We start from the raw sequence: 23,649 nt of genomic DNA, 5'->3' as shown, positions 1-23,649 counted from the left end.
CCTTTCTACTTCACAGAAGTATTGTGAAAGTGCATTAATTAACGCTTGTAAAATGCTTCGAGATCCTAGGATGGAAGGTGCTAATGAGTGGGGAAAATATAACGATGTTGCAGAATATTCAGTCTCTTTCTCTTTGTAAGGAAAGACTTGTATCTTTCCTTCATTGCTTTTATGTTTCTAGATGCATATTTTGGAATAGAAGGTAAGTCTAAACAGGGAAAAAAAGGATTAAAAAAAAGGTAGAAAGATTGCTAATGCTGCTAGTTTTCCTGAGAGGAAGCTAGTTGGTTTTATGTACATCTTTGATTATTGAATTTTCTTTTTGTCTCTCTGATGAACCCATACTTCAATGGCTTGTTGAGAATTCTCTGAACATTCAGAAATGTCAGGGGAGAAGATTTTCTTCTTCAGATTGCCAAGGCCTTCATTTGCATCCCCTAAATCAATTCTCACACATGATCAAAGCAGTTCTGGAAATTTTCAAGTGTGGGGAAAACCAGTTCTCTAATTCTTTCTCCTCTAATGTATACAGTCGGGTTCCAAAGCATTAAAATAAAAAAAAAAACAACTTCATCCACCAAATCTAAAAACGCACAAATTTTATGCCCCTTTATGTTGAGAGGTTTGCAGCTGTGCATGTTAGGGACAGCAAGGCTAGAAAAGATGTAGCAGGTCACCTGTGTATGTGTTCTCTTCAAGCTCGTAGGGGCATTGCTCTACCATTTGGTTGTGGAGTTTTCTTTTGAAAACACAAAATATGCCACTTCTGGCTGTTGCCTTAAAAGAGCACTCAGTGGTTTCACAGATCTCTATGTGAAGAATTAATTTTTTCTATTCACCTTGGATTTTCTTTTTCTTAGTGTCATTATGGTTCATTCTTCCTGCTTGGCTTAGACTGACAAAGCCATATCAGAACCCAAAAATGTTAGAATTCAAATTCCCAAAAAACTTTGGGATTCTCCTATTGCTTTCTCTAGTGGGAGTCAGAGGAGCTAGAGAGGAGCTGTAATACTGCTTCTCAGAAACTGCTCTGTTGTTGTCTTCATCTAATATTTTGCTTGGCTGTGCATGCAACTCTCTCATGAGCTTAATTACTTTACTGCACAGTCTCTATGGCAATTGGTCCCCTTTCAGAAGCAGTTTCAGGGCAGCTGTGATAAACCAAATGCTCAGCAGAGGAGATAAAGCTAGGTCGTGAGTTCTAACTTCCCATTAAAAGCAATCATAATCTGGAAACAAACTAGTATGCAGACATGAATCGTACTGAGATGAAAATAAGCCCACACCCAGTTCTAGCCTCTTTATTTAAAGACTAGACCATTTTCTCAACCCAATTCTAGACTATTTGAAGTTTGGACTCTTCTCCCTTTTGAATAAGGGTCCAGGTCTAATATAAAAGTAACGGTGCATATTCTGCATGTATTCAAAATCATTTCTGATCCTGAGCTCTAACAATCAGATCCAGCTCTGCTGTTGACTTAACCGAGCATGTCTCACTTCTCTATTTATGGTATGCCCTGGCTTCCTTTAAGTAGCAAGCGAAGGCATTCATTTTTACCTATCACCTTATCTTTTCATTTCTGGCTGCTCAGCTCCATTCTGACAAGCGCAATAAATGTGTCCTCCCGGGTCCTTGCAAGCTGGGCATTAGTCACACTGTGCATTTCAAGGACATCAGTCCGATAGTTTTTCAGCTGTAACGGAAAACATGTTCTGCCAGGAGCCATTTGTTCCAGTTTTGTTGCCTACTAATAAAATAAAAATCAATGGTTTTTTGGAGTTTGAGAAGCAGGTCAGAGAGTAGGAGGGAGATAGGTGGTGAAAATGAAGGTGCTGAAGTTCTCTCTGTTTCTCTGAAATAATGGCATGTGGCATTTGAGATAAAGTGAGAATCTCTGTCAACTTGTGAAATGCAGTTACCTCTGGCGAACAGTATAGCTATTGTTTGACAGCAAACAGGACTGGTGCATAGCAGGTCTCATGCTGGGCAACTTCAATTGTATTTAGTTTTGTGAAACAGAAGGTATTTGAGAGGATGTTGTATTTGCCATACTTCTAGAGTAAGTGTCCATGGAACATCAGTGGTGATGTGGATTGGAATTTCGTTTTGCTGTCTCCACCACAGGTGGAGTACCCGTACTACCTGTGTCCTCAACCACTAAACTGCCGGTTCAAACCACTTAGACAACTGATCTTAGAATACAGACTAAAGAATTACTGGCTTTACTGAATCAGTGCTTTAGTCACAACTGACCCAGAGGAGTTCTGCTTAGAGTGTGAAACGTAATCAATGTCTTCTCCTTCCTTAGATATCTCCCCGTTTCATCATGACTGATTCAGTTGATTAATTAATCTGAGCTGGTAGTGTCATTGTGCAATAAATACGGTTTACCTGGATATAGCATTTCTTCCCTTAAATATATCTCTCTTTCCTAATTCTGCAGAATCAGAGTGAGTTAAATGAGTCCTGATGGTAACACTGAAGTCATCCTCCTACTGTGGTCGATGGTTGTGTGCTTTCCCCTGCTACAGTGCATGATATAGCCCCGGTGGGCTGCAGAGCAAATTTTTCTCTTTAAACTGCCTTTTCTGCTACACCTAAAATGGATAACAACCTACATTCATTAAAAGTAGTAATAATCTATTCTGCAGAAAATGTTTTAGAGTATGTGTATGCATTTGCATGCCAGCTGGCCACTGACTTACAAGCCCTCTTTAGATACTTTTATATTGACATTCAAGCTCTGTACGTCGTTATATTCCTAATCAAAATCCAGTAATTGGGCAAATAGATTTCTGTTATATCATGTATTCATCAATGGGCAATCATCTTTTAACTGATGTTATATTGCCTTCCAAATCTTTACTAATGGGGTGGTTCTTATGCATTAAGTTAGTAAGACTAGTTTGAGAATCATACTGAGCTGGACAGTCCTACTCTCCATGCAAAAGTAAAATACATAATGTAGCATACTGTCATCTGAAGCTGCGTTGGCAGAATAGAAAGACTCAGCTATTTGGCAACAGATGGGCTGCAGGCTTCTTCTGACATGATCTGCCATCCAGCATATGTTAGACAGGCTGAGAAATCTAGGGGTTTTAGACTGAGGCTTTAGCTTTAAAAAAAGAAAGATGTCTTGGCTCTTGATGGAGCAGGTGGCCTACAGCACAGTCAATGAAATAAATGTGGACTAACTTGATTGCTTGGTTAAGTGATACCTCCACAGCACAGGATAGCAATTGGGGTATTATTGTTCATTGTATTGGACGACAGTGTATTTCTCTTTAAATTCCTTTTCTGCTCTGCACACACTCATATTAGCAAATATGCTTAAGATACAGCAGGGAGAGATGGCTGGTTCTGAGGGTGGAAGAAGGCGTTGGATGGGCAGAACAGCTTGCTTTTGGATATCCCAATGCACTGGGCTTGCTGCAGACCAGGCTCTGTCAACTCGCTGAGACCTTAGTGACTGATCAAGGGCAGTGAATATGTTGGATTCCCACCTTTGGTTGGCTGGTGCCCCCATCTCAAGTCTGGGGTGAACAGGTAGACAGCAGGGAAGGTAACAGCGTTGGGTTTGCCTTGGGAGGGAGGGGGATGCTTTTCCAGAACAGATCAGTCTTGGTATTTAAATTGCATAGTGTTTTAAAATAAAGAAATACCACATCCCTAGGATCTTGAACATTCTGGACTTTATTTTTATTTCACTGTGGGAGTGAAATGGCTAATAGGTACAAAGCATGAGTAGTCATATCTAATTATAAAATAAGTTGGTTGCATTTTAGTTGTCAAAACTCTGATCATGGTAGGGTATTTTTTCTTCCATTGAAGCATTTTCTAATTGAAATTTTTGACCGGAGAACAAGTAACTACTCTGTTACAGGACAGGTTCCATGCAACTTAATTATTCCTATGAAACTTCGTGATTTAGATAGTACTTGTGAATTTTTCCAAACAGAATAGACTTTTGCCTTGATAAAAGTCAGTAAAATTACACTGAAAAAGGTTTCTCACGATGCAGAGTATTTGTCTAAACTGGGAGTGCTGCTGTTCCTCCGTTTGGGCTCAGGACAGTCATTCTCTGCCACATGTGTACCTGGGGGTGAGCCCCAAGGACCCCCCCCTTTGCACGCATTAACTCGGCGAGGCATGACGCTGCTCTAAGCGGTGTTTGTGTTTAAAGCAGACACATTTCCGCTGGATTCTAGTTTTAGAGCTAGGAAAGCATAGCAAGAACGCCTGTATTTGTTTCCCGGCGCTTGTTGCAGGAAGGCGCTGGCAGCGCGGTCCTTGCTGGGGTGGGTCAGAGCCCAGCAGGCGACCAGGGTTTGTGCGTCCTGGCACCAGCGCCGTGCTGGGCGTGCTGCTGGTGGCCTTGCTGTCTGCCGCCAGTGTTGGGTGAGGCAGGAACAACACAGGCGCTTTTTTGCTGAAAAGATCTGTGAAGGTTAAGGAGAAAGCGTTTAAATAGCTTTATGGGGTTTTAACTCTCACATGGTGGGGGTTTAATCAGCATTTGCTTGAATCAGCTGATGAGGCTTCAGCGGGGCATCAGCGAAGCCCTGATTTCGAACTGACCGCAGCTGCGGCAACGCACGTTCAGCTCCTGTAAAGAAACAGCAAGAAACCCACCCACCCCCACCCCGCGAAGCGCCCCACGCCCCCGGCGGGGGGTCGGAGGTGGAAGGGGCGGGCGGGCCGCCGCTGCGGTAGCGGCGCGGTGCCGCAGTGCCCGGCAGCCGCCCGGCCGGCCGGCGCAGCCCCGCGGGCGCTCGGGGCGGAGCGGGGGCGGGTTGGAGACGGCCGGGCCGCGGCGGATTTGCTCCGCCTCGCCCCGCAGATGGGCTCTCCCGCATCCCCCGCGCCGTTGGTTCGCTCCCTCCCCCGCCTGGTAACCGGCGCGGGGGGGACCGGCCGCGCTCGCCGCCGCCATTTTAGGTGCCGCTGGCGGGGCGCCGCGCTGCCAGGCGGGGGAGGGAGAGCGGGGAGGAGGAGAGAAAAGGCGAGCGGAGCGGGGCAGCGCAGCGCTTCTCCTCCCTCCTCCTCCTCTTCCTCCTCCTCCTCCTCGGGGCCGAGCCGAGCCCTCCGCCCGCCGCAGAGCGGAGCCCGGACCAGCGGGGGCGCCACAGCCGCCCCGCCGCCGGGGCTGCGCGCTGCCCTGCACCGCTCCGCGCTGCCATGCCGCCGCGCCGCCCGGGCGCGCAGCGCTCGCTGCCGGCCCTCGCCTCCTGCCTGCTGCTCGCCGCGCTGCTCTGCGGAGGAGCGGGGGCCGCTCGAGGTAAACAGAGCCGCGGCGGGCGGGGGAGGCTGCCCGGCTCCGGGGGGAAGGAGGTGGGCAGGTCCGGGGCTCCCCACCCCCCCTTCCCCGGGCGCCCTGAGGGGCCGTGCCCCGGACGGACGGGCGCGGGGGAGACGGTGTCCTTGGCTTCCTTCGGGAGGAGGGAGGGAGCGCGGGGGAGGACGTGTCGGCGGTGCGGCCGGGAAGGGAGGGAGGGGAGCGGGGCGCTGGCCGCCCCTCCCCGGGGTCACCCCGCCGCGGCCGTTGCACCTGCGGGGGGGGGGGGGGGGGGGGGGGGGGGGGGGGGGTGACGGCGGCTCGCCCTCCGCGCTCACCTGCGCCGGGCTGCCCCGTTCCTCGCCCCAGAGACCCTCCGAGCCCGAGGGTCGGGCCTCAGCCGTGCGGCCCGGGGGGATGCGCGGTGCCGGCGTCCCGCCCGTTACATAACGGCTCCCTCCGGCGCCGGGCCGCGCTGCCCGGGGCGGGCAGAGGTCGTCACTTGTTGCAGGGGGTGGGTTACGATGGCGAAATGCCGAGCGAGAGCCGCCGCCAGCCCTTGTCCGGAACGACCTGCCCGCTGGAAACGCCGCTTTTTCCTTTCCTCAGGGCTTTGGAAAGGCGTCCGCGGGCGGCGGGTCGAGCCGCGAGGGGTTCGGGCTGGCGGGAGAGCGCTGATGGCCGGCGGAGCGGGGAGGGGAAATGGCACACCTCGGAGAGCCCCCGGGGAGCCTCGCCTGCAGCCGCATGTAAAGAGCGCTCTTTCGGTCGTTAGCGAGCAGGGATGGCTTTGCTAAACCTTAGGCGATACGGCGCTTTTGGCCCTGTGGCTATCGATTGATCTTGTGGAGTAAAAGTATACGCATTGCAGGTCTCTTTCTGAGGAGATATCAGTAAGAGCCTTGCAAACGCTTCCTTACCTGAAGGTTACCCCTTCGGTTGAGGATGCCATTTCTGCAAGATTTAGCTGATCATATGACGAGCTTTGAGATCTTGTGTTTAATCTGAATGTAGATTAGAAGCGTGGCTTTAAAATGGCTTGCGGATACGTTGAAGGGGAAGTTCTTGATTCTAAACAAAAATAACTCGTTAAGGACACATCTTGCTGCAGTTTCCCTACCATAGGGTCAAGAAGCTGCTGCTGTAGTAGTCTGCCAGCTGTTTAGACAGTGGCTATAATTTACCTGTACAAGGTCTCTTAAGTACAACCTATTCACTAGTACTCTTGGAACCATGAAGTTTAGTGTTTACCACATCGATATAGAAGCACCATTTCATTGTGTTGCGAGACTTTTCCATCCTTTGAAATAGTGAATAAAAATGAAGACTGAAAACCCTTTCCAAAGAAAGCTAATACGGACTTGGAAACAAACAGCAAATTTAGATGGCGTTATGCAGGACAGCTCTGTTAGTCAGCTCTTCTGCAGTTTGTTAGGGGCAGTACTTGTTTTCGGTCTGATCTGCAGAGCTGTTGGACTGCAGGTCCTGATCTGTTAAACTTCATCACACATAACTGAGTTACAGTATGAGGTCTGGTTTGGCTTAGCAGGTGCAGTTGCCTTAGTCCTCGTGACATTTCAGCTGCTCTAGGTAGGCCTGTTAATGCTACACAAAGATGCATTTAACGACAGGTAAGCTCTGGAGAGAGCCTGGAAAGCTGCTAGGGCAACTCACTTTCATTTCCCTGTTGTTAGGAGAAACATTTGTTTAGAAGCATTTATGGTAAACTTTTGAGTTTGTGCTGCATTTTCAGTTCCATATTTTTCAAGTGCAACCTCATATTTTTAATCTGTGACATTAAAAGTCCTTGTTACTGAGGCCGCGATTCATTGTAAGTGGGTGAAAACTGAATTGCGCTTGGTTCAGTAATGTGCAGAGATGGACTGGAAAGGCTACACCAGCGTGGTGAGTTCCGTTCTCCAGTCCTCTGTGTTCTTGTGGCTGGGACAGGGGAGTGAAAAGTATTTTTTTGTTTTTGGTTTCTTTCCATTCATCACAATAAATTTTGGGGGATGTGATTTTACACAGAGTTAGGTGTGAGCTGGCTGACCTGCCGTCTTCCCTGTAGTTCTTTAAGGGGTGCAAAGAGTGGTTTCGGGTTCTGAAGAGGCACGTTCCTGTCCAGCTGATGCAAAACTCCTAATGTAAATGAATTTAACTTGTAATTGGTCAAGACGGCTCAAACGTTTCTAAGCTTGTTGGACTAATGTTGCGGTGGAAAAGCTGTAGTTAGCAGCACATTCAAATAGTGTTTGTCAAAGTGAAGCAGTTGGGCATTTATCAACAGAGCTGAAGGGGGAGTGGAATGGAGTGATTTTTCAGATGAGGAGGTGGTGCATCTAATGGCTGCTTCTTCCATAGCTACTGACCAGGTCGAGTGATACGCTTCTGTTGCCTTGGGCCTCTTAAAACTTATTGTCATTCAGGAAGGGTATTGATTAAAATAATACTATTTTGAGGAAGCTTTGCTGATCTGTGATTATTTCAGGAAGTTATCTGGTGCTGTGAATGCCTTAAATCCAAACCACAAACCACATTCTCACTACCTTGGTCTTACTGCAGATGTTTCTTTGACACAGTAACAGCCTTTATAGTAAAGGGTTGGTGGTTAGGTTTCTATCTCCTTTTTAGAAACAAGGAAATTTAAGACTACCTACCCTAAATAAGACAATTTGATTATTTATGGAGGCTGTTGTGTTTTTTTCTCTAAGGATTTATGAAAGTAAGAGACTACCAAGAAGAGACAGAATTAACCAGTGCTAGACCTTTGTATGATGCATAATGCTTGGGAAAGCATGATCTACAGCCATCTGTTCAGATGCAAACAATTTTCATCTCTCTCTATATATTTTATAAAATAATACACTGCTGTGGAAATAGAAATGAAGGAGAGATGGTCTGGGCAATCATAATTTACTTTGTTCAAAATACCGTGGTGCCAGTTGCCTTCTTCCATATTATTAGACTAAAGGTTGGGCGGTCTGTGCCAAGGTTTCAGGAAAATTTATCAATAAAACTTTTCTGGACTTCTAAATGTATCTTTGATTTGAGCTCTTAATGTTTCTGCAGACTTCAAATTACCAATTTCAGGTTATTGCGAAGAGTTTTGGTTTGTTTTTTTTTTTTTTTAAGGTGGGCAGGAGCTAGGCTCACAGACTTCCATTTCTCATGGAAGTTAGAAGGTTTGAAGTTAAACCTAGATCAGGCCACAAGATAGCATAATGTGAACACCTCATCTCAAATAGATTAAATTAGGATTCTCATGTTCTGGGTAAAGTGGCATTTTCTGCCATGAAAACGTAGGTACCTGATAGCTTACTGGCTCATGGCTATGAAGCTGTTCTGCAGTAGAGAAAAAACTTCTGTAGTCATTGACGTTTTCTGAACAAAAGCATTTTTACCATTTTTCTAAGCCTTATCTCTCATTTCATTTAGTTGTATTCAGAGAAGTCTCTCTGAAATTTCGTTTCTGATATTAAGGGGCATATATCTTGTATCATTATTGTCAAAGACAGAAGCGATACCTCAAGAAGTGGGAGAGTTTAGTAGGTTGGAAGCCTTGGTCTTAAATAAATCTTGTTTTGCACTCTAATTTATTTGATTTGTGCTGATTGACTCACTTTGGCTTCAGTAGGGACTAGACCTCCTTAGGAGCCTTAGAAAGGATTATTAGAAACCTCAGTGCCTTTGAAGAACTGTCTGTCCTTTGTTTATAGTATTAGGTCTCATCTCACTTGCTTTGTATTCAGATTGAAAACAAGTTGCTGCTACTGCTCCCAGTTGGTTTCCTTGTTTTTAAATGGAGTCAACAAGCAGAGCCAGAAGTGCTGGCTGCACTGAGACGATGTTTGCTGTATTTGTAAATAAGATTCCCTTTCAAGGAGTGAATTTTATAAATAAGATAACAATTAGAAAGTGAGTGATTTGCACTATAGTAAGTAACATTTAAGAGAACATTTATTAAATTAATGTTTACAGTTAGAGGCTTATGTTTTCTATTTCAGTGTTCTGTTTAGTTTAGAACTTTATAAATTTCACTTCAAAAATTAAGGCTTTGTTGCCTTGATCCTATTTATACTGTTTTGTGATGACATATTTTTGTTTGCTGTTTTTCCTGCCAGGCTTTTATCTAAATTGAAATTTGGTCTGTATATCCTCTGTTTAAGGTCTTTGGTGCTCTGAACATTTCTTCCACTGCAGTTGTGGGTAATAAAAATGGCAACTAGTTTCTAATCAGTCATTTCCATGTACCTTAGTTTCAGGCTTATAGCAAAACTTCCATGTATTTTTGTACAAATAAAATCAGATTTAGGCAATTGGTTCAGTGGAGAACAGGAAACTCTCTGAGTGGTGATAAACCAGAGATTTTTTCCCCCTAGGTGAAATATAATTTAAGCAAACCTGTTGAATTCCTACAGCCATTGCTTTGAATATGGTGTTTGGAGAATTAGTGTTAATTGTGCAGAATCGAACTGTAGGCACCTGAAAACTTGTTATTTCACATATACTTTCACATTACCTTGTGCTTCCAATATACGACAGTCGAGCTTCTAGAGCACAAATTACAAGTGCTCCTGAACTGGCAAAGGACCTAAGACAGAGATCTGAAATTGTGGGATGAACTTCAACCACCTGATTTTCCTTCAACTAGGAACCATAGAGGTTAATGTTAGCGGATGCCAGTGCCCTTACCCTGTCCCTCTCCTAGTCAAGATTCATCTCCCTATATTTTGTTACTGCCTACAGTTTTCATGTCCTAGTAATGGAAATTGTAGGTTGTCTTGGAAACTGTGCTATAGATAAGAGAAGCTCCATGCTATCAAGAAACTCAGCATTTGAGCAAAAGTTGTGTGCTGTTTCATCCCATTGTTTGTGCCTGGCTGTAAGACGAGATTTTTGGTAAAAATCTAGATATGAGAAGACCCAGTTAAATAAACAAATAAAATCAGTCTTTTCATTACCACTGATATATTTCAAGTTGTTTATAAACAAAGTTAATCCTCACCCTTTCCTAGTAGAAAATAGAGACATGGCTCTGAACTGCGGGCTGGTGAGTCTAGGGCAGGAGCCGAACACACATTACAGTCAGGCTGTGCTACACCCTTTCTTGTTAAACTTTGCTTTCAGGGTGGAGAAGGCATAATTTATTGTGTAGGTCTTTACTGCTTGGCCGAGCTGTATTTTTCTGTGGTTATGTACTACACAAACTTGTTCTTTCAGTGATATTGCTTGAAATTTCATCAGAACAGTACTAAATTATGAATATTCAAGGTTAAGACATGCTTTAGAGCTTTTATTGTCTCACTGAAAGGCATGCTTGTATTCTCTCACATCAAGAGGAAGACAAAAGATAAACGGTAATCAAAATATTTGTCAGGCCTTCAGGACAGGAGTAAACATCTGTTTACTCAGTCCATTGAGCGCAGTTCATTCAAACTGACAGAGACTAGAATTCTCTTTTTATGCAGTCTCGGGATTTTTCATGAAGCCTCAAAGGTGGATTTTATAAATAAATATTTTATGCTTATCCACTGTCACTAGACTGAGCGTCTAGCTTTCAAACTCTAGTACTTGCTATTGAGTTCATTCAGCGTGTTTTGCCAGTTAATTCTTAAGATATATGTTTTGACATAAATCATCTTGCTCTAGTTCCAAAGACAGGTAGTGTGGCTAAGCAATGCTATATATTAGAAGTAGTTATCCAGAAGAAAAAAATATTTTCAGCTACAGTCCTTTCTGACTGAGGTGTGTCTGAAATCTTCAGTTTTGTAGGTGCAGATCCCATTTAAGTCAACTTCTGACCACTTGTAAGAAGATAATGGAAGTCCTCAGAAAGGACCTCGATAAGTACATTTAATTTTAATATGGTTGCATTAAAATACAAAACTGAATTAATCTGATTCTCTTAACTTTAATCAAAAGCTATAATCTTTCCATACTAGCCCTAAACCCCATTGCCCTGCCTACATACTCATTTACATTCATTAACTCTTTTAAGCAGCCGGAAAAAGTTGCTGCTAGTTGATCTGATGCATTCTGCAGCATCAACCATTGCTCTTGGTGAAGCGTCCTTTCTTGAAGGTACATTCCTTTTGTGCAGAACAGTCGGCAGTAGTTCCAGTCGGCATTAGTAAAAGCTGGTCTGTTTGGTTTCATGAGAAACTGAGCGCGTTTACCTAGAGCGAATGGTCTTTTACAAACCAGTGTTCAACGCACACGTCGCATCAGGCACCAATTCCCTTTCCTGCAGCTTAGCGGCAATTATCTTTAGATAAACCAGGTTAGACAGGTGGCTTGTGCTCACCTTGCAGAGGCATGTTCAGTCATTGCTTGGCAGCTGAAGAGGCTCTAGCATGAGCTTTGCAATTCAGTTTGCTGCCTGGAGAAAGAGAGATGCTGACCTGTCTTAAATTTTTTTTTGGCCACTAAAACCTAAGTAGAAGTCAGCTTGCTGTGTTGTGTCAGGGTAGCTTCCCCTGCTTGACTAGATTAAATGCTAGTTGGGATTTACAACAGATGCCAGTTGAGGCGCTTACAAATAGTGTGAATATTGTATTTCAAGGAAACCAGTGTAGTTTATCCCAGTTAAATGGCAAGAGATTAACAGCTCAGGACACTTTGTTCGTGTCAAGCTTGGAATAGGCCGACTGCTTTGGTTTGAAGTTAACAGTCTGGCTTTGAAAAACCTCCGCTGTAGATTTCAGAAGTTTTGTAACAATTAAAGAGGAAACAAATGTGAAAGGATAGTTTTCAGTCCAATATGTAATAATATCTAAGCCAACCGAGATCAGGATAATACTTGGTGCAATTTCGCAGTTGGTTCCAGGGAAGCAGCAATGTATTGTTCGTGAGCTGTGCCTCATATTTCAAATGCTAGCTTGAGAATTTCTTACAGTATGTGGTTATGCTAGAGTCAGTAGATCACAAATATGGATAACGGGCCTTTCCTGGATATTCAGCAGTAAGTTTGGTGTTCTGAAAGCCAGTGATGTTTTAGCCTTCATAAACACAAAGGGATTTAAGCTTTATGTTTTAAAACCTGGTGATGTTTTAGCCTTCCTAAACACAAAGGAGTTTAAGCTTTATGATTTTATTGTCTACAGCACAATAAAAGGACACGACTTTGCTTTTAACTGGGCCTGTTGTTTGAAGGTTTGCTAGACTCTGCAGATGCTTAACATGCTCATAATTCTGTTCATATGTGGTTATAGTAGTTCAAGCTTTTATAGAACTCTCTACCCTACAGTAGTGGGATTTACTGTATGTTGCTAAATTGGGAGAAGGTTTCTCAATGCTTAAAAAAAAAATTGTAATCTACATTCAGAAGCATGAGAAAGGAGATGGAGTTTTTTCTAGCAGAGATCTGTTCTGGTATTTTATACTAGTCCTTGCAAAGTGTGAGATGAACTGATGAAAGGACTCTCATATGTTCAGCTGAGGAGTAACTGTGTTAGTGAAACACTTTTCTTTAGACCAAGTTTGGACTGAGAGGTATGTTTCGATTGGAGGCTCACGCTTTAGCAGTTATCGGCGCCTTCCCTCTGAGGGAGGCACGATGTGATAGTCCCTTCGAGCATGACAAAGTTTGCTTTAAAACGCCAAGTTCCTTGGAGGGTGCTGCAGCAGCGTACTTGTCTGGGTAAATAGAACAATGCGGCTGACATTTAGCTGGCTATTTGGTATGCTGAATATTGAAAGCATGCCCATGTGAGAGTACTGAGGCAATAAAGATAGCGTTGCAGTATTGAGTAAAACCACACAGCGGTGATTAAACACTGTTTGCATTAAGATAGTTTGTTGTGAGGTCTCTCTTGCTGCATTATTATGTATGAAGATATTATATCCTGTTTAGCACTTTGTTGCTACTAACTAGTAAAAGATTGCAGAAGAAAGCATATTGGGAGGGTGTTACGGCTTCCTGTATGAGTTCTCTACCTCTAGGTTTAATCGTTTAAGCGTCCTTTTATCACCATGTTTTTTTTTTTTACCAATTCCCCTGGGTAAGCATGTGACAGATATCGTGGATCCACTGTAGTTTGTTGGAGAGGCAGGATTCACAAGTCTGGGTTAGCCTTACATCTCTGCCTCTTTTGACAACCTGCTTATATAATACTTGAGAGAGGTGAAATAGCAGGACTCAACTGTGTAATAGTGTGCTACTGTAGTATATACTGTGCTGTGATTGCACAGGCATTTAGTTTAGAAGTTTTAAGTACTTGATCTCATGAAGACCAAAATCTGAGTGATGTCACCTATTGACTGCTGTTTGGTAGGTTTGTTATAACCTCTAGCAAAGCATTTCTTACGTTTGACTATACATGACTTTGTTTTGTGCAGTAACGAGCAGTTTTCAGGCCCTCTAGATGAATGTTTTCCATAGGTTCTAAGCAGCTACATATAACCTTCCAGAATTAGATCTGGGAAAACAGTGTTAATTTAAGAAGCAAGACTATGTGATAGCCTAAGAGATTTTTTTAAGTAGCAGATACATGTTACCCAAAACAATTCAGGTGAAACTGATGCATGTAGAACCCCAGCATGAAGAAAGCTAGACCAAGAGGGACAATATATCCAACCGTCAAGAGGAATTAGCTGTTACATGACATGCACTGGTTCTGTGGACCATGAGCTATTTATCTTTGGAAAGCATAACATAAAGATAAGTATTTAATAATCAAGGCTCTCTTACATTGGTTTGTCATGTAGTAGGTGAGAACCTGGTGGATAACGTGATTTTGTCTCACATCTTTTGTGATGTACTAGAAAGAAATGTTTTTGCAAGCTGGCAGGGAAAGATACTGCATTTCTTTGCAGCAGAGGAAGAAGATCAGCCATCTTAAATGTGCTCAAGTGATCAGTTTACAGATCCTTCTATGCAGAGTTGAAGAATGCTTTTATGGGCGATCTTTTTAGTGGAGTTTCCCAGTCTCTTAAAGGAACTGCTAAATAAGTGCTATCAAAAGTAGTCAGTATTTTACTCGGATTTCAAGGCATTCTATTAGATGACAGAAAAGGCTTGAGATTTTGGTCCATTCTTCCAGTAGTGTTTGAAATCTGTATTACGGCATATGCTGGATCAATGAGTGTGAAGTACAAGTCCTCCAAACCCAGAAGGGCCTGGGACGCTTGCGTTGTGTCTCTGCAGCCGAGGTGTGGGACTGTGAAGCTGGTGTCTTGCCCTTTTCGGTTGCCTCTCCTCTCTCTCCCTTCCTTGTATTTTGCCCATTTCCCTGGCTTCAGCAGGCTTCCTGGAGCCTCCTTTACCTGGGATGCCATATAAATGACTGGCAAAACTGATACTAAAGGTTCTAGGTGTAGATCCTATACTAGGACAGAAATAACTGTCACACTCGGGTTTTTTTTCCTTAGCAAGTGTCCTTAGGCCTTCTGTGGAAATTAGTTAAGTTTGATCTCTTTTTCACCTGTTCTCTAATGAAAAACACCATACTAGACAGTGCTGAAACTGGAAAAAGCCTTCATGTTCTGAAGAATAGTCCAATATCTGGGTCCCACTTTTCTGAGTTGGAGAGAAGCAGAGTGTCAGCAAACGCTGTGTTTCGTGTTGGCCAGTCATCTGGTGCCGAATACAGGTTTCTCCGCTGTCGTGCTTGGTGCTTGGCGCTGATGACAGCGGCTCCCCATCACTGTTACATGGTTTTTGAATTGCACTTCAGGAGCATCTTAAATCCCAGCATAGTTAAGAGACTAATTTAGATTTGCTGAGTTACTTTTGGAAAGCCTACAGGGATGCTGAACTCTTCTGAACATATTTAGCCAGGATTTTGTCTCAAATTTTTTAATTTAGTAAAATGCTGATTCAGATTTAGAAAAATGAAAGAGGACAATATTGAAATCGCTATTATAAAGCATTTTTTAAGTTGTTGGTTTCAAATGTTTTGACTTTGTACTTTCTTTTCCTTTCAGTTAACAAGCATAAGCCATGGATTGAAACAACCTATCATGGTATAGTTACAGAAAATGACAACACGGTGCTCTTGGACCCCCCTTTAATAGCCCTGGACAAAGATGCGCCTCTGCGTTTTGCAGGTAAAGAATTCATCTGCATTTCTTTTTTAAGAAGTGGAAATGCTCTCTTGATGACATATGCTGTGTGCTATTTAGTGTGTTTTCCTTAACAGTAGCATAATGTTTCAAACCTTTTAGACCCTGGGAAATGTTTGTGCGTGGACCAGAGTTTTATTTCATATTTTCAGCCTTAAATAAACAGCTGTATCCAAATGCCCAAACCAGAGTACTCTGTATTTCAGATATTCCACGGTTCCTTTGCTTTCATGTGTATATGCTAAGTTTTCTGGTGTGTGGGGGTTTTGGTCTTCTGTTTTGGCCTTCCCCCCCCCCCCCAGTGTCTAACCTTTTCCCTCAGTCCTCTGGATTACAAATTTCACAGCATGCAGTCTGGGAGTTCTGAAACAGTTATTTTTCTTATAATTTCAAATAGAGTTTTTTGTTTTCGTAGTGTTTTTGACTTGTGTCTTTATAGATTGAAAACAGGAATTAGTAGAATTAAGATTGCATTTCTTCTGTGCAGTGTTTGGACTAAGAATTCCTGTAGAAATCTAGACTTTCCGTGATAAAGTTGCTTAACAGTTTGAGGTATTTCGAAAAATGGACGGCCTCTTGTACCTGAAGGAAATGCATTTCTCCTTTAACAAAGAATATAGAGAATGATACACAAGTCATTTGCAAAATGTGTGCTAATTCTTTACTTTCAGCATAGGACTGACAGATGAAAGTTATCTTACAAACTTACACAGTTGTTTTTTCTGGAAAGTACTGTTTAAGAATACTCAATTAATTGGATGCAGTATTATGGAAAGCACATTTTTGGTTTGACAAAATATTAGAAAACTGTTTGAAGAGTACCATTGGGCATCTGCAGGTATTTAAATTAGTTGTAGTGGATAACACAAGCTTAAATTAGATACATGCAGAAGCTTACTTTGTTAAGTAAAATTTGAGAGTTAAGAATTCTAGTAAAATACCTGGAGGACTGACATCACCCATTTTTGGGAACACTGCTTAGCCTGGCTTCAAAAAGAGGAAGTGATAGAGTGGTAAAATCAACAGCCATTTGAAACATTAAGCATGCTGACTGCATTGCGTGCTACAGTATTATGGCAACTGGGTCACTAATTCTTAAAGTGGTACGTCAAGTAACAGGTCTATTGCGCTATCGTAAAGCTGTAATTATCGCCAAGGCTGCCTTATAAATTCAGGAAGTTCAAAGATAATGGTAAACCTCTGAAATTCCAACTTTTTCATGTATTGGATACACATGGCAGAGGCTCCTAAGTATTCTTAACTGGAAATAAAACTGCTGTCTTTGAACAAAAAACCCTTTTCATTTTCAAATGAAGATGCTTGTGTTGGGATGCACAAAATCTTTTACGTAAAAAGAGGTATGGGAAGGCTGACTTGCATACTTGGTGATTAGGAGAATATGAATCATCTCTCGCAGTTCCTAAGTGCTTTAAATGTAGGCGCTGGTGGTTTGACAGCATTGAACAGATTTTGAAAATGGCAATTTTATACCTCTTGGTAGATAGTGAAGTTTTCTGGAGTGCTGGATATCATGAAGCTTTAAGAAAGTACTGGCAGAATATCTTCAAATATATTGTCAGATTTGCAGAGGAAGATCCATAGTCAAAGCACCACTTCAAATAAGACTGCTTTTCCATTGTGTTGATCTAAATTGAAAGCAGGTTTATAAATTTAATGAACATTTTTACCAACAGGAAGTTGGGTTTATTAAATGTTTGTATAAACAGTATATATTTTGGCTTTCAAAACCTAACAATTCTTAAGCAGCAGCAGCAGAGCAATGGATTTAAAATAGTTATCTTCAATTCTGAGTATAGTATGCTAACGTTGTAAAGAAGGTTTCCTCGATATGACTGTTGGAATTGAATGGCATAAATTTTGAATGCCTGTGCTATGGGAACCTATAAAGTATTTGTCTACCATTAAATGGAACAAGACTTGAATCTGTCTTTGAGGAGACCAAATGTGGGAGCGGTGTTGGATCAGCATTACCAGTTCTAGTTGGTGGTGCTGTAGTCATGTCCTGGAACGGAGAATAGCATCGTTATTGTCCAGCAGCATCTTGTGGGTGTTAAGTGTGAGAAGCCCATTAGATCAGTGACATGTTTTCGCAGCAAAACAAAGCATTTTCAGGATTAAAAATAGCTGTTTCAGCCCTAACTGGTATATTACTACTCAAATAAAATTTATTTACGCTTCAGAAGGTTGAATATTTTGAAGAACTGTTTCCCTAGCTGAGCTGTGAAACCTCTGAACTGTCTGCAGGTTTAAAATATTTTAAATGGAGCTTTTTGCTTTATTTCAATTTTGAGCATGTCAAAACATCTTGAAAACAGTTCATTTAAATGCTTTGTAGTATGTGAACTGAGGGGCAAGTAAAAGTTATATTTTCTTGCTTTGCTCACTCTGTTCTGTGGGCAGGATCCTAAAATTCATGTGTGAAAAAACAAGTAGGGTTTATATAGACATTTATTTCTAGGGTGATTTCTATGGTTTTACATCTGAAACAACACACTTTGGAAAACAGAGTTTGAATATAGTTGTGCCAAGTTGCCTCGTCTGACATGTAGACCCTATGGAATCAGTCTTCAGTACCGTGATTGTTACAGGTCCGCTTGACCTGCAACAACAACCATTCTTCTTCCTCAGTGAAGTTTTCCTTCGTTACAAATCGAGTCATGTTGAAATTTGATCCTAAGTGGTTTTCCTGGAAAAATAAAATAAAGGACAGCTACATTGTCTATTGTACATTAGAATAATCCGTGTCTAAAATCAGCTGAATGTCTGAAGCTCTCAGTATGGATTTCTATGCAAAAAGGAGCTGAATTTTCTTTGCATTTGAAACAAAAAACATTATATCTGGATGCCTTCACGTAGCTGAGTGTGTTTTGTTGTGAGAGTATAACGCAGGGTCTTGCTGGCAAGATGTTTGAAATGCTTCCCTTGTGGAAGGAAATGTTTCCTTGTTTTCTGATGTGTCTGTCGTAGGGTTTTAATCCCTCTGCCCCTACCCCACCCCTAGAGGAAACCTCAGTCACAACACTTTATTTTCCCTTTACTAATCTGGGATGCAAGAAGTATTTTTGTGGGGGTGAGGAATTCTTTGACTTAGAGCATGAAAATGCATAGAGCTTTGAAAATGATCTTGCAGAATCTTTATTAATTCTTCAAAAAAAACCCCAAAATCCACGAAGCCTTTCTGCCAGCCTCTCCCCGGAGGTGCGTGGGGTTCCCACGCTGCAGCGGGCGAGTGCTGACGGCACGTTTGCGGGCTGCACCGCCGGCCCGTGTTTGTTCAGGGCAGGGAGCTGTGCTGAGGCCCTGTCTGCGGTAGGCCTGCGTGTCACGCAGCGCTCGGCGGCGAGGTGGTTATGGAGAAACAATATGTAGCAACGATGAATGACACCGTGTAATCAAACAGATAGATTTTGATCTTGTCACATCCAGTGAGCGCACAACAAATATGTTGTGCAGCCGGCTGGCAAACCTAAGAGGGATTTTTGTTGTGATAGGGTTTCAGCCATGTTTGCATCAAATGTAAGGCGTGCCTGGAGTGACATTTTGTTTTGTACCTGTCATGCATACAAATACAAACTGAAATGGAGTTACCACTAACTGTGAAATTTAAAATTGGTTGGTTTTTTTAACAGTTTTATATGGTACTAGCAAGTACTTGTTTAGGAGACATTCTAAAGGCATTGAAATGGGAGGCTGTCCTGAAGGCCTTCCGTGATCCTCATGTAGGCTGCTGCTTGGTTAGAGCTGGGAGAATATGCTGCTTCTCCTTCTGTGGGATGGAAATGTGGAGGGATGGCTGGCTCCAAAGTTTGAAGTGTCTAGTCAAATACTGTATGACCAGTTTAAATATTTATGAATCTTTTTAATAACTATATAATTAAATACTTTACATCATTATATCGTAACAGTACATGGAGAGATAAAATAGTAAAAATCATCAAAACCTTAAAATTCTACCAAATCCTCACTGTCAGATGATTGTGCTGCACTGGAAAGGAGAAATACAGAATGCCTTTAGGATACAGGATTAATGTATGTTTTCTGGCTAACATAAGTTCTACAAATGAGTTATCTGTAAAATGAAATGTTTTTTTTCAACTAATTACAGCTGAGTGAAACACTGTAAAGTTCTGTCCTAGTTACTGTTCATTTAGCTGAACAGTTTCCAATATATCAACTATAAACTAATTTACGGATTGATCATCATTCTGTTCTAAGATTAGGAGAGGTAGAAATTTATTTCAGTAATGTATCTCAATTTCAGAATGAAATGAGAAAAAGCATTAAGCACATATGACATAGCATGAAACCTTAGGGAGCATGGTATGGGACTAAGCTTACTGAATGGCAATAAAAAAAATACACTGCCAAGAATCCTGTAATCACAGAAGAGTCTTACCTATACTCTATAAATACATGCATTTCATAACTGAGATGAAAATGAATATCATCCATGAATGGGAAGATTAATCTGTAATTTGTCTTATGTGTCTTGAAACAGCTCCGTAACAGTCTGTAATATATTTCTGAGAAAAGGGGAGCTTTAATTTTTTAAAATATTTTGTACTTCAGAGAATTATCCCTTTTTGCTTCTTTTCATAGCAGAGACATTTTGAAGAAGGGAGGTTAAAAAGCCTGTTAGGTTGGGAGCTCTGTATTTGCTTATTTAGAGCGCTTATAAGAACACCATAGTTTTTGTGCATTATAACTTTTTAAATCACTGCATCTATATAGTAAGAAAAGGGCTTTTTGTTAATCTTAGTGGTGTGTGAAGAGGAAAATACGAATATATTGGGTCAGTTATTGTTCTGAGAAACATGTGGCAGGAATTGAGCTATAGTAAACCTCAAACTGAAGCTTTATACCTTAAAAAGCATCTGGAGACACACAGGTGTTTTCTGGAGAGCTTATTTACATCTTATGCTCAGGAGCCAAAAAATATAATGCCTGAACTTCCTGGCATCCAAATGGGTGTTGGTGCTAGAGGTAAAGGTCACATCAGGTGATAAAGAACTGGCCAGTTTTTAAACAGCCTCCCCTTCTCCCAAATAGATAATTGCTGCATTAATATACTTCCCCCTCTCCTTTCCATTAGCAGGCTTTCTGCGTTAATGTTCTTTTCCATCTATATTTTTCCAGTAACCTTAATGTTTCTCACACAATGCTTGATGCTGAAGGTCAGAGTTACTGGTTACTGGAAGGGGACAAGGAGGAGGACGTATGAGAGTCAGAGATACGGCATATTTAAAAGCTTGCAGTTGGAGTGTCACTTCTGGCTAATCAGTTGTGGTAGCCACGAATTTAAGCAGTGAAAAATTTCCTTGAATGATCCTATTGCCAAAACACATTAAAATCTGGGATTATATTTATATCCTGTGTTAAGAATAAACTGAAATAAACTATGTGGGTGCCACAAGAGGCAGCGTACTTGGTGCATTAAAATAAAGAGATGATTATAAATCTGGGGATTACCTCAAGTGAGTTTCAGGGAGAACCTAATGAGCGCTATTTCAGAAACTGTCTCTTTTTAAAATGAAGGACTACAAATCATGTCCATTATAAGGTATTTTTCCTTAATTATATTTCTGCTTCAATATTAAACTGTAAATTTGCCTTTTTAAGAAAACTATTTCTCTGTAATTATAGTGCCTCATCTCTTTTTAAGGCCACTCTAGAATGGAGACTTGAATAACTGTGTTACTGCAAGTTGTTTGAAATACATGAGAATTAACAGGAGATCTGCTGGAAATTATTTTAAGGGTACAGGTCTGCTTTGTTGTACTGGAATTCAGATCAAAGATGATGGTAATCAGGAAAAATTAATTGATACGTTGGATGATATGTAAAAGGTGGTAGTTTGGGGTATTAACAAATTGTGATTTCCAGGGGAGGAAGAACAGGGTTAACTGTCTCTCCATTAAAACAGTGAAACCATTCTGGTGCCTATTACAGTCACCTAGTACCACTGTAAAACTCGGTTATAGCTGAGATCTCCTCATAAGCGTGTAAGATCAGGATGCTGTGGAAGCCTGTACTTTTCTGGAGTGGCTGGAGGGGGCAAGGCAGGCTGCTCCAGGGCATCCTCAGTACTAGCAGATTAATATATTTGAGTACCTGAATCTCCTCTCTCCAGCATTACAGTATTTCAGCAGTAGAATAAAATGACAGAAGCTGTTGGGTGCTTGTTTAACCTGGAAAAACAATATGCTGCTAGGAAAATACATAGCTCCCCCCTCCCTCCCTCTGTTTCTTACATTAAAGCTTTTATGTTTATCAGGATCACAATTTAATATGTGTATTTTTAAAATCATGAATTATGGCAATACTGTCAAGTTGAGTTTGATGTAGAATTTAAATTCTGCAAATACTAGATGTTATACTACCTAGACTGATAAAAATCTGTGTGGAAACACAAAAAAAATCCCATGGCTATCTATAATTTTTTTTTGTTTTCTGGAACTCAAAAGGAGAATATAAAAGCTTGTTTAAATTATTTATCATGCCTTCTTTAAATAGAATAGTACAAATAAAGCCTGAAAATTCTACTTTTGGATAGTATGAATTCATCAACATGGAATTTTGAAAATATCTTTTATTTAGCAGTTGGTATTAAAAAAAGGAAAAAAAAGGGAAAAAAAGCCTTTTGATAAACTTATTAAATACTTCAAAATTCTACAAATGACAACTGGGAGTTAAAAGATTAAATCATATTTAACATAACTAAAACTCTAAAATTGTAACAGTTACAGCAAATCACCACTGGAATTTTAAAATACAAATTTTCCAAAGCTTTTCTCTGTAATGTGTGCATCTTTGCCTTTTCCTTATTTGCTCCCTTTCAACCTTTTCTGTTACTGACTTGGGTTTATCTTTTCTCCCTTTAGAGAGTTTTGAGGTGACAGTCACCAAAGAAGGTGATAAAGGGTTCTTTCTATCCCTTTTATGAATATTAACCTACTAACTTTGGTTATGAAATGGGGAATCAGCACTTAAACAGAAGATCCTGTCATGCTACTTTGTCCCATTTATTCTCCCAGTTTTTTTCTATTTCAAAAATATATTGATTAAAAACTGTTATGTAACCAAACCCTTGGTTAGAAATATCTGTAAATCAGACATCCATTTGAACCATTTGGGATTACTGTACATTGGATGGACACTGAAGTTGTTCTGGGGGAAATTAGCGCTATCTGGTATTTTCACTGGTAGCTTAACTTCTTTGGGACATCTTATGTTTTTTCATATGCTTTGTAAAGTAATGTTTAACTGCCAAAGCATTGTATCGCCTCCCCTGCAGTAAGCTTCATTCAGTACATACTTCAGTAGTTTAAAATCTGAATCAGATACCTTCTTTTGAATACCTCTAGACATGTTTACAGTAGGAGTGCATTCTTGGTACTACGATACCGCTGCAACTGTAATAGCAAAATACCGTTTTGTGTTGGTGTAAGAAAATCACCTTCAAAATGTAACAAGTGATACAGGTGAAAACGCATTGTAAGTGATTTGTTAGCACAGCCAGGTGTGCTAGGCGCTCTCTGCAGAGCGTGCTGACAGACTGACCTAGCTGTGCCAGCAGGGGGTCTTGGAGTGTAATCTTAAGCTTAGGTGTGCTTTAAAATGATGTACTAGGGACTTCTCTTGCAAGTGTGTTAGGATGAAGAGGTTGACTAGAAAGGAAAGCCTACAAAATCATTCCATGTGAGAGCTTCCTTGACTATCATATTTGGTCTCTGTTAGTAGATAGCTGTTGAAATGGATGCCTGAGAAGTTGGTATTTCTACCTTTCTCATTCAGTAGTTTATTTTTGATTCCCTAATTTTAGCCAGGTACATTGCACAGGAAGACTTTGTTCTTTGATCTGTTGACAGAATTTCTGTAATTATGGTGCTGAACCTGTACTTCAAGCTTTTTCATCCCTTGACTTGTAACTGTGCATTTTAACCTTTTGCTCTGGTCAAAATAAACAAGCTGCCCAGCTATTCCCAGCAGCTTGGCATAGAAGATAATACCAGTGGCCTTGGCTGTATGCTCTCATAAGAACTACTCTTACCCTAGAGCTATCTCAAGTACTCCTGTGAAATGCCTGTCTACATTTCTCTTTTTCTCTTTTGTATTCCTGCATGAATGGATGCAAAGTAAACAAGTTGCTTGGAAGGCAGACGTATGCTTCTTGTTACTAAAGTTCCCAGAAATCACCCATTTTAAAGCACAGTGCTCTTGCTTTGTCCACAGACCCTCACAAACCCTTGGCTGCAAAATATTTCATCATTTATTTTAAAAATGTGTAATA

At 41.3% G+C, this 23,649-nt stretch overlaps 1 protein-coding gene and 1 long non-coding RNA gene across 5 annotated transcripts in view; one reads left to right on the top strand and one right to left on the bottom strand.

Annotated features, from left to right (window-relative positions):
* Window positions 1-3,673: 3,673 nt before the first annotated feature.
* On the bottom strand, window positions 3,674-5,988 carry LOC135316598 (uncharacterized). The gene is made up of 2 exons (XR_010375851.1): window positions 5,615-5,988; window positions 3,674-4,440 (listed from the first exon to the last, which is right to left on the bottom strand). It is a non-coding gene; the product is annotated as an uncharacterized LOC135316598 (long non-coding RNA).
* The window catches only part of CLSTN1 (calsyntenin 1), a 40,425-nt gene continuing 21,699 nt past the window's right edge, over window positions 4,924-23,649 (top strand). For 2 of the 4 annotated variants that reach the window (XM_064470343.1, XM_064470341.1), the window contains exons 1-3: window positions 4,924-5,279; window positions 15,201-15,323; window positions 22,241-22,270. In XM_064470343.1, coding sequence (XP_064326413.1) covers window positions 5,180-5,279; window positions 15,201-15,323; window positions 22,241-22,270 — 253 coding nt within the window. In that variant the 5' untranslated portion in view covers window positions 4,924-5,179. The remainder of the gene's footprint in view (window positions 5,280-15,200; window positions 15,324-22,240; window positions 22,271-23,649) is intronic. The other 2 variants (XM_064470344.1, XM_064470342.1) reach the window with 1 other exon arrangement.

The sequence above is a fragment of the Phalacrocorax carbo genome, chromosome 20, assembly GCF_963921805.1.
Source record: "Phalacrocorax carbo chromosome 20, bPhaCar2.1, whole genome shotgun sequence".
NCBI classification, from domain to species: domain Eukaryota; kingdom Metazoa; phylum Chordata; class Aves; order Suliformes; family Phalacrocoracidae; genus Phalacrocorax; species Phalacrocorax carbo.
The sequence above is the reverse complement of the archived record's forward strand: the minus strand, read 5'-3'. Positions and strand labels throughout refer to the sequence as shown.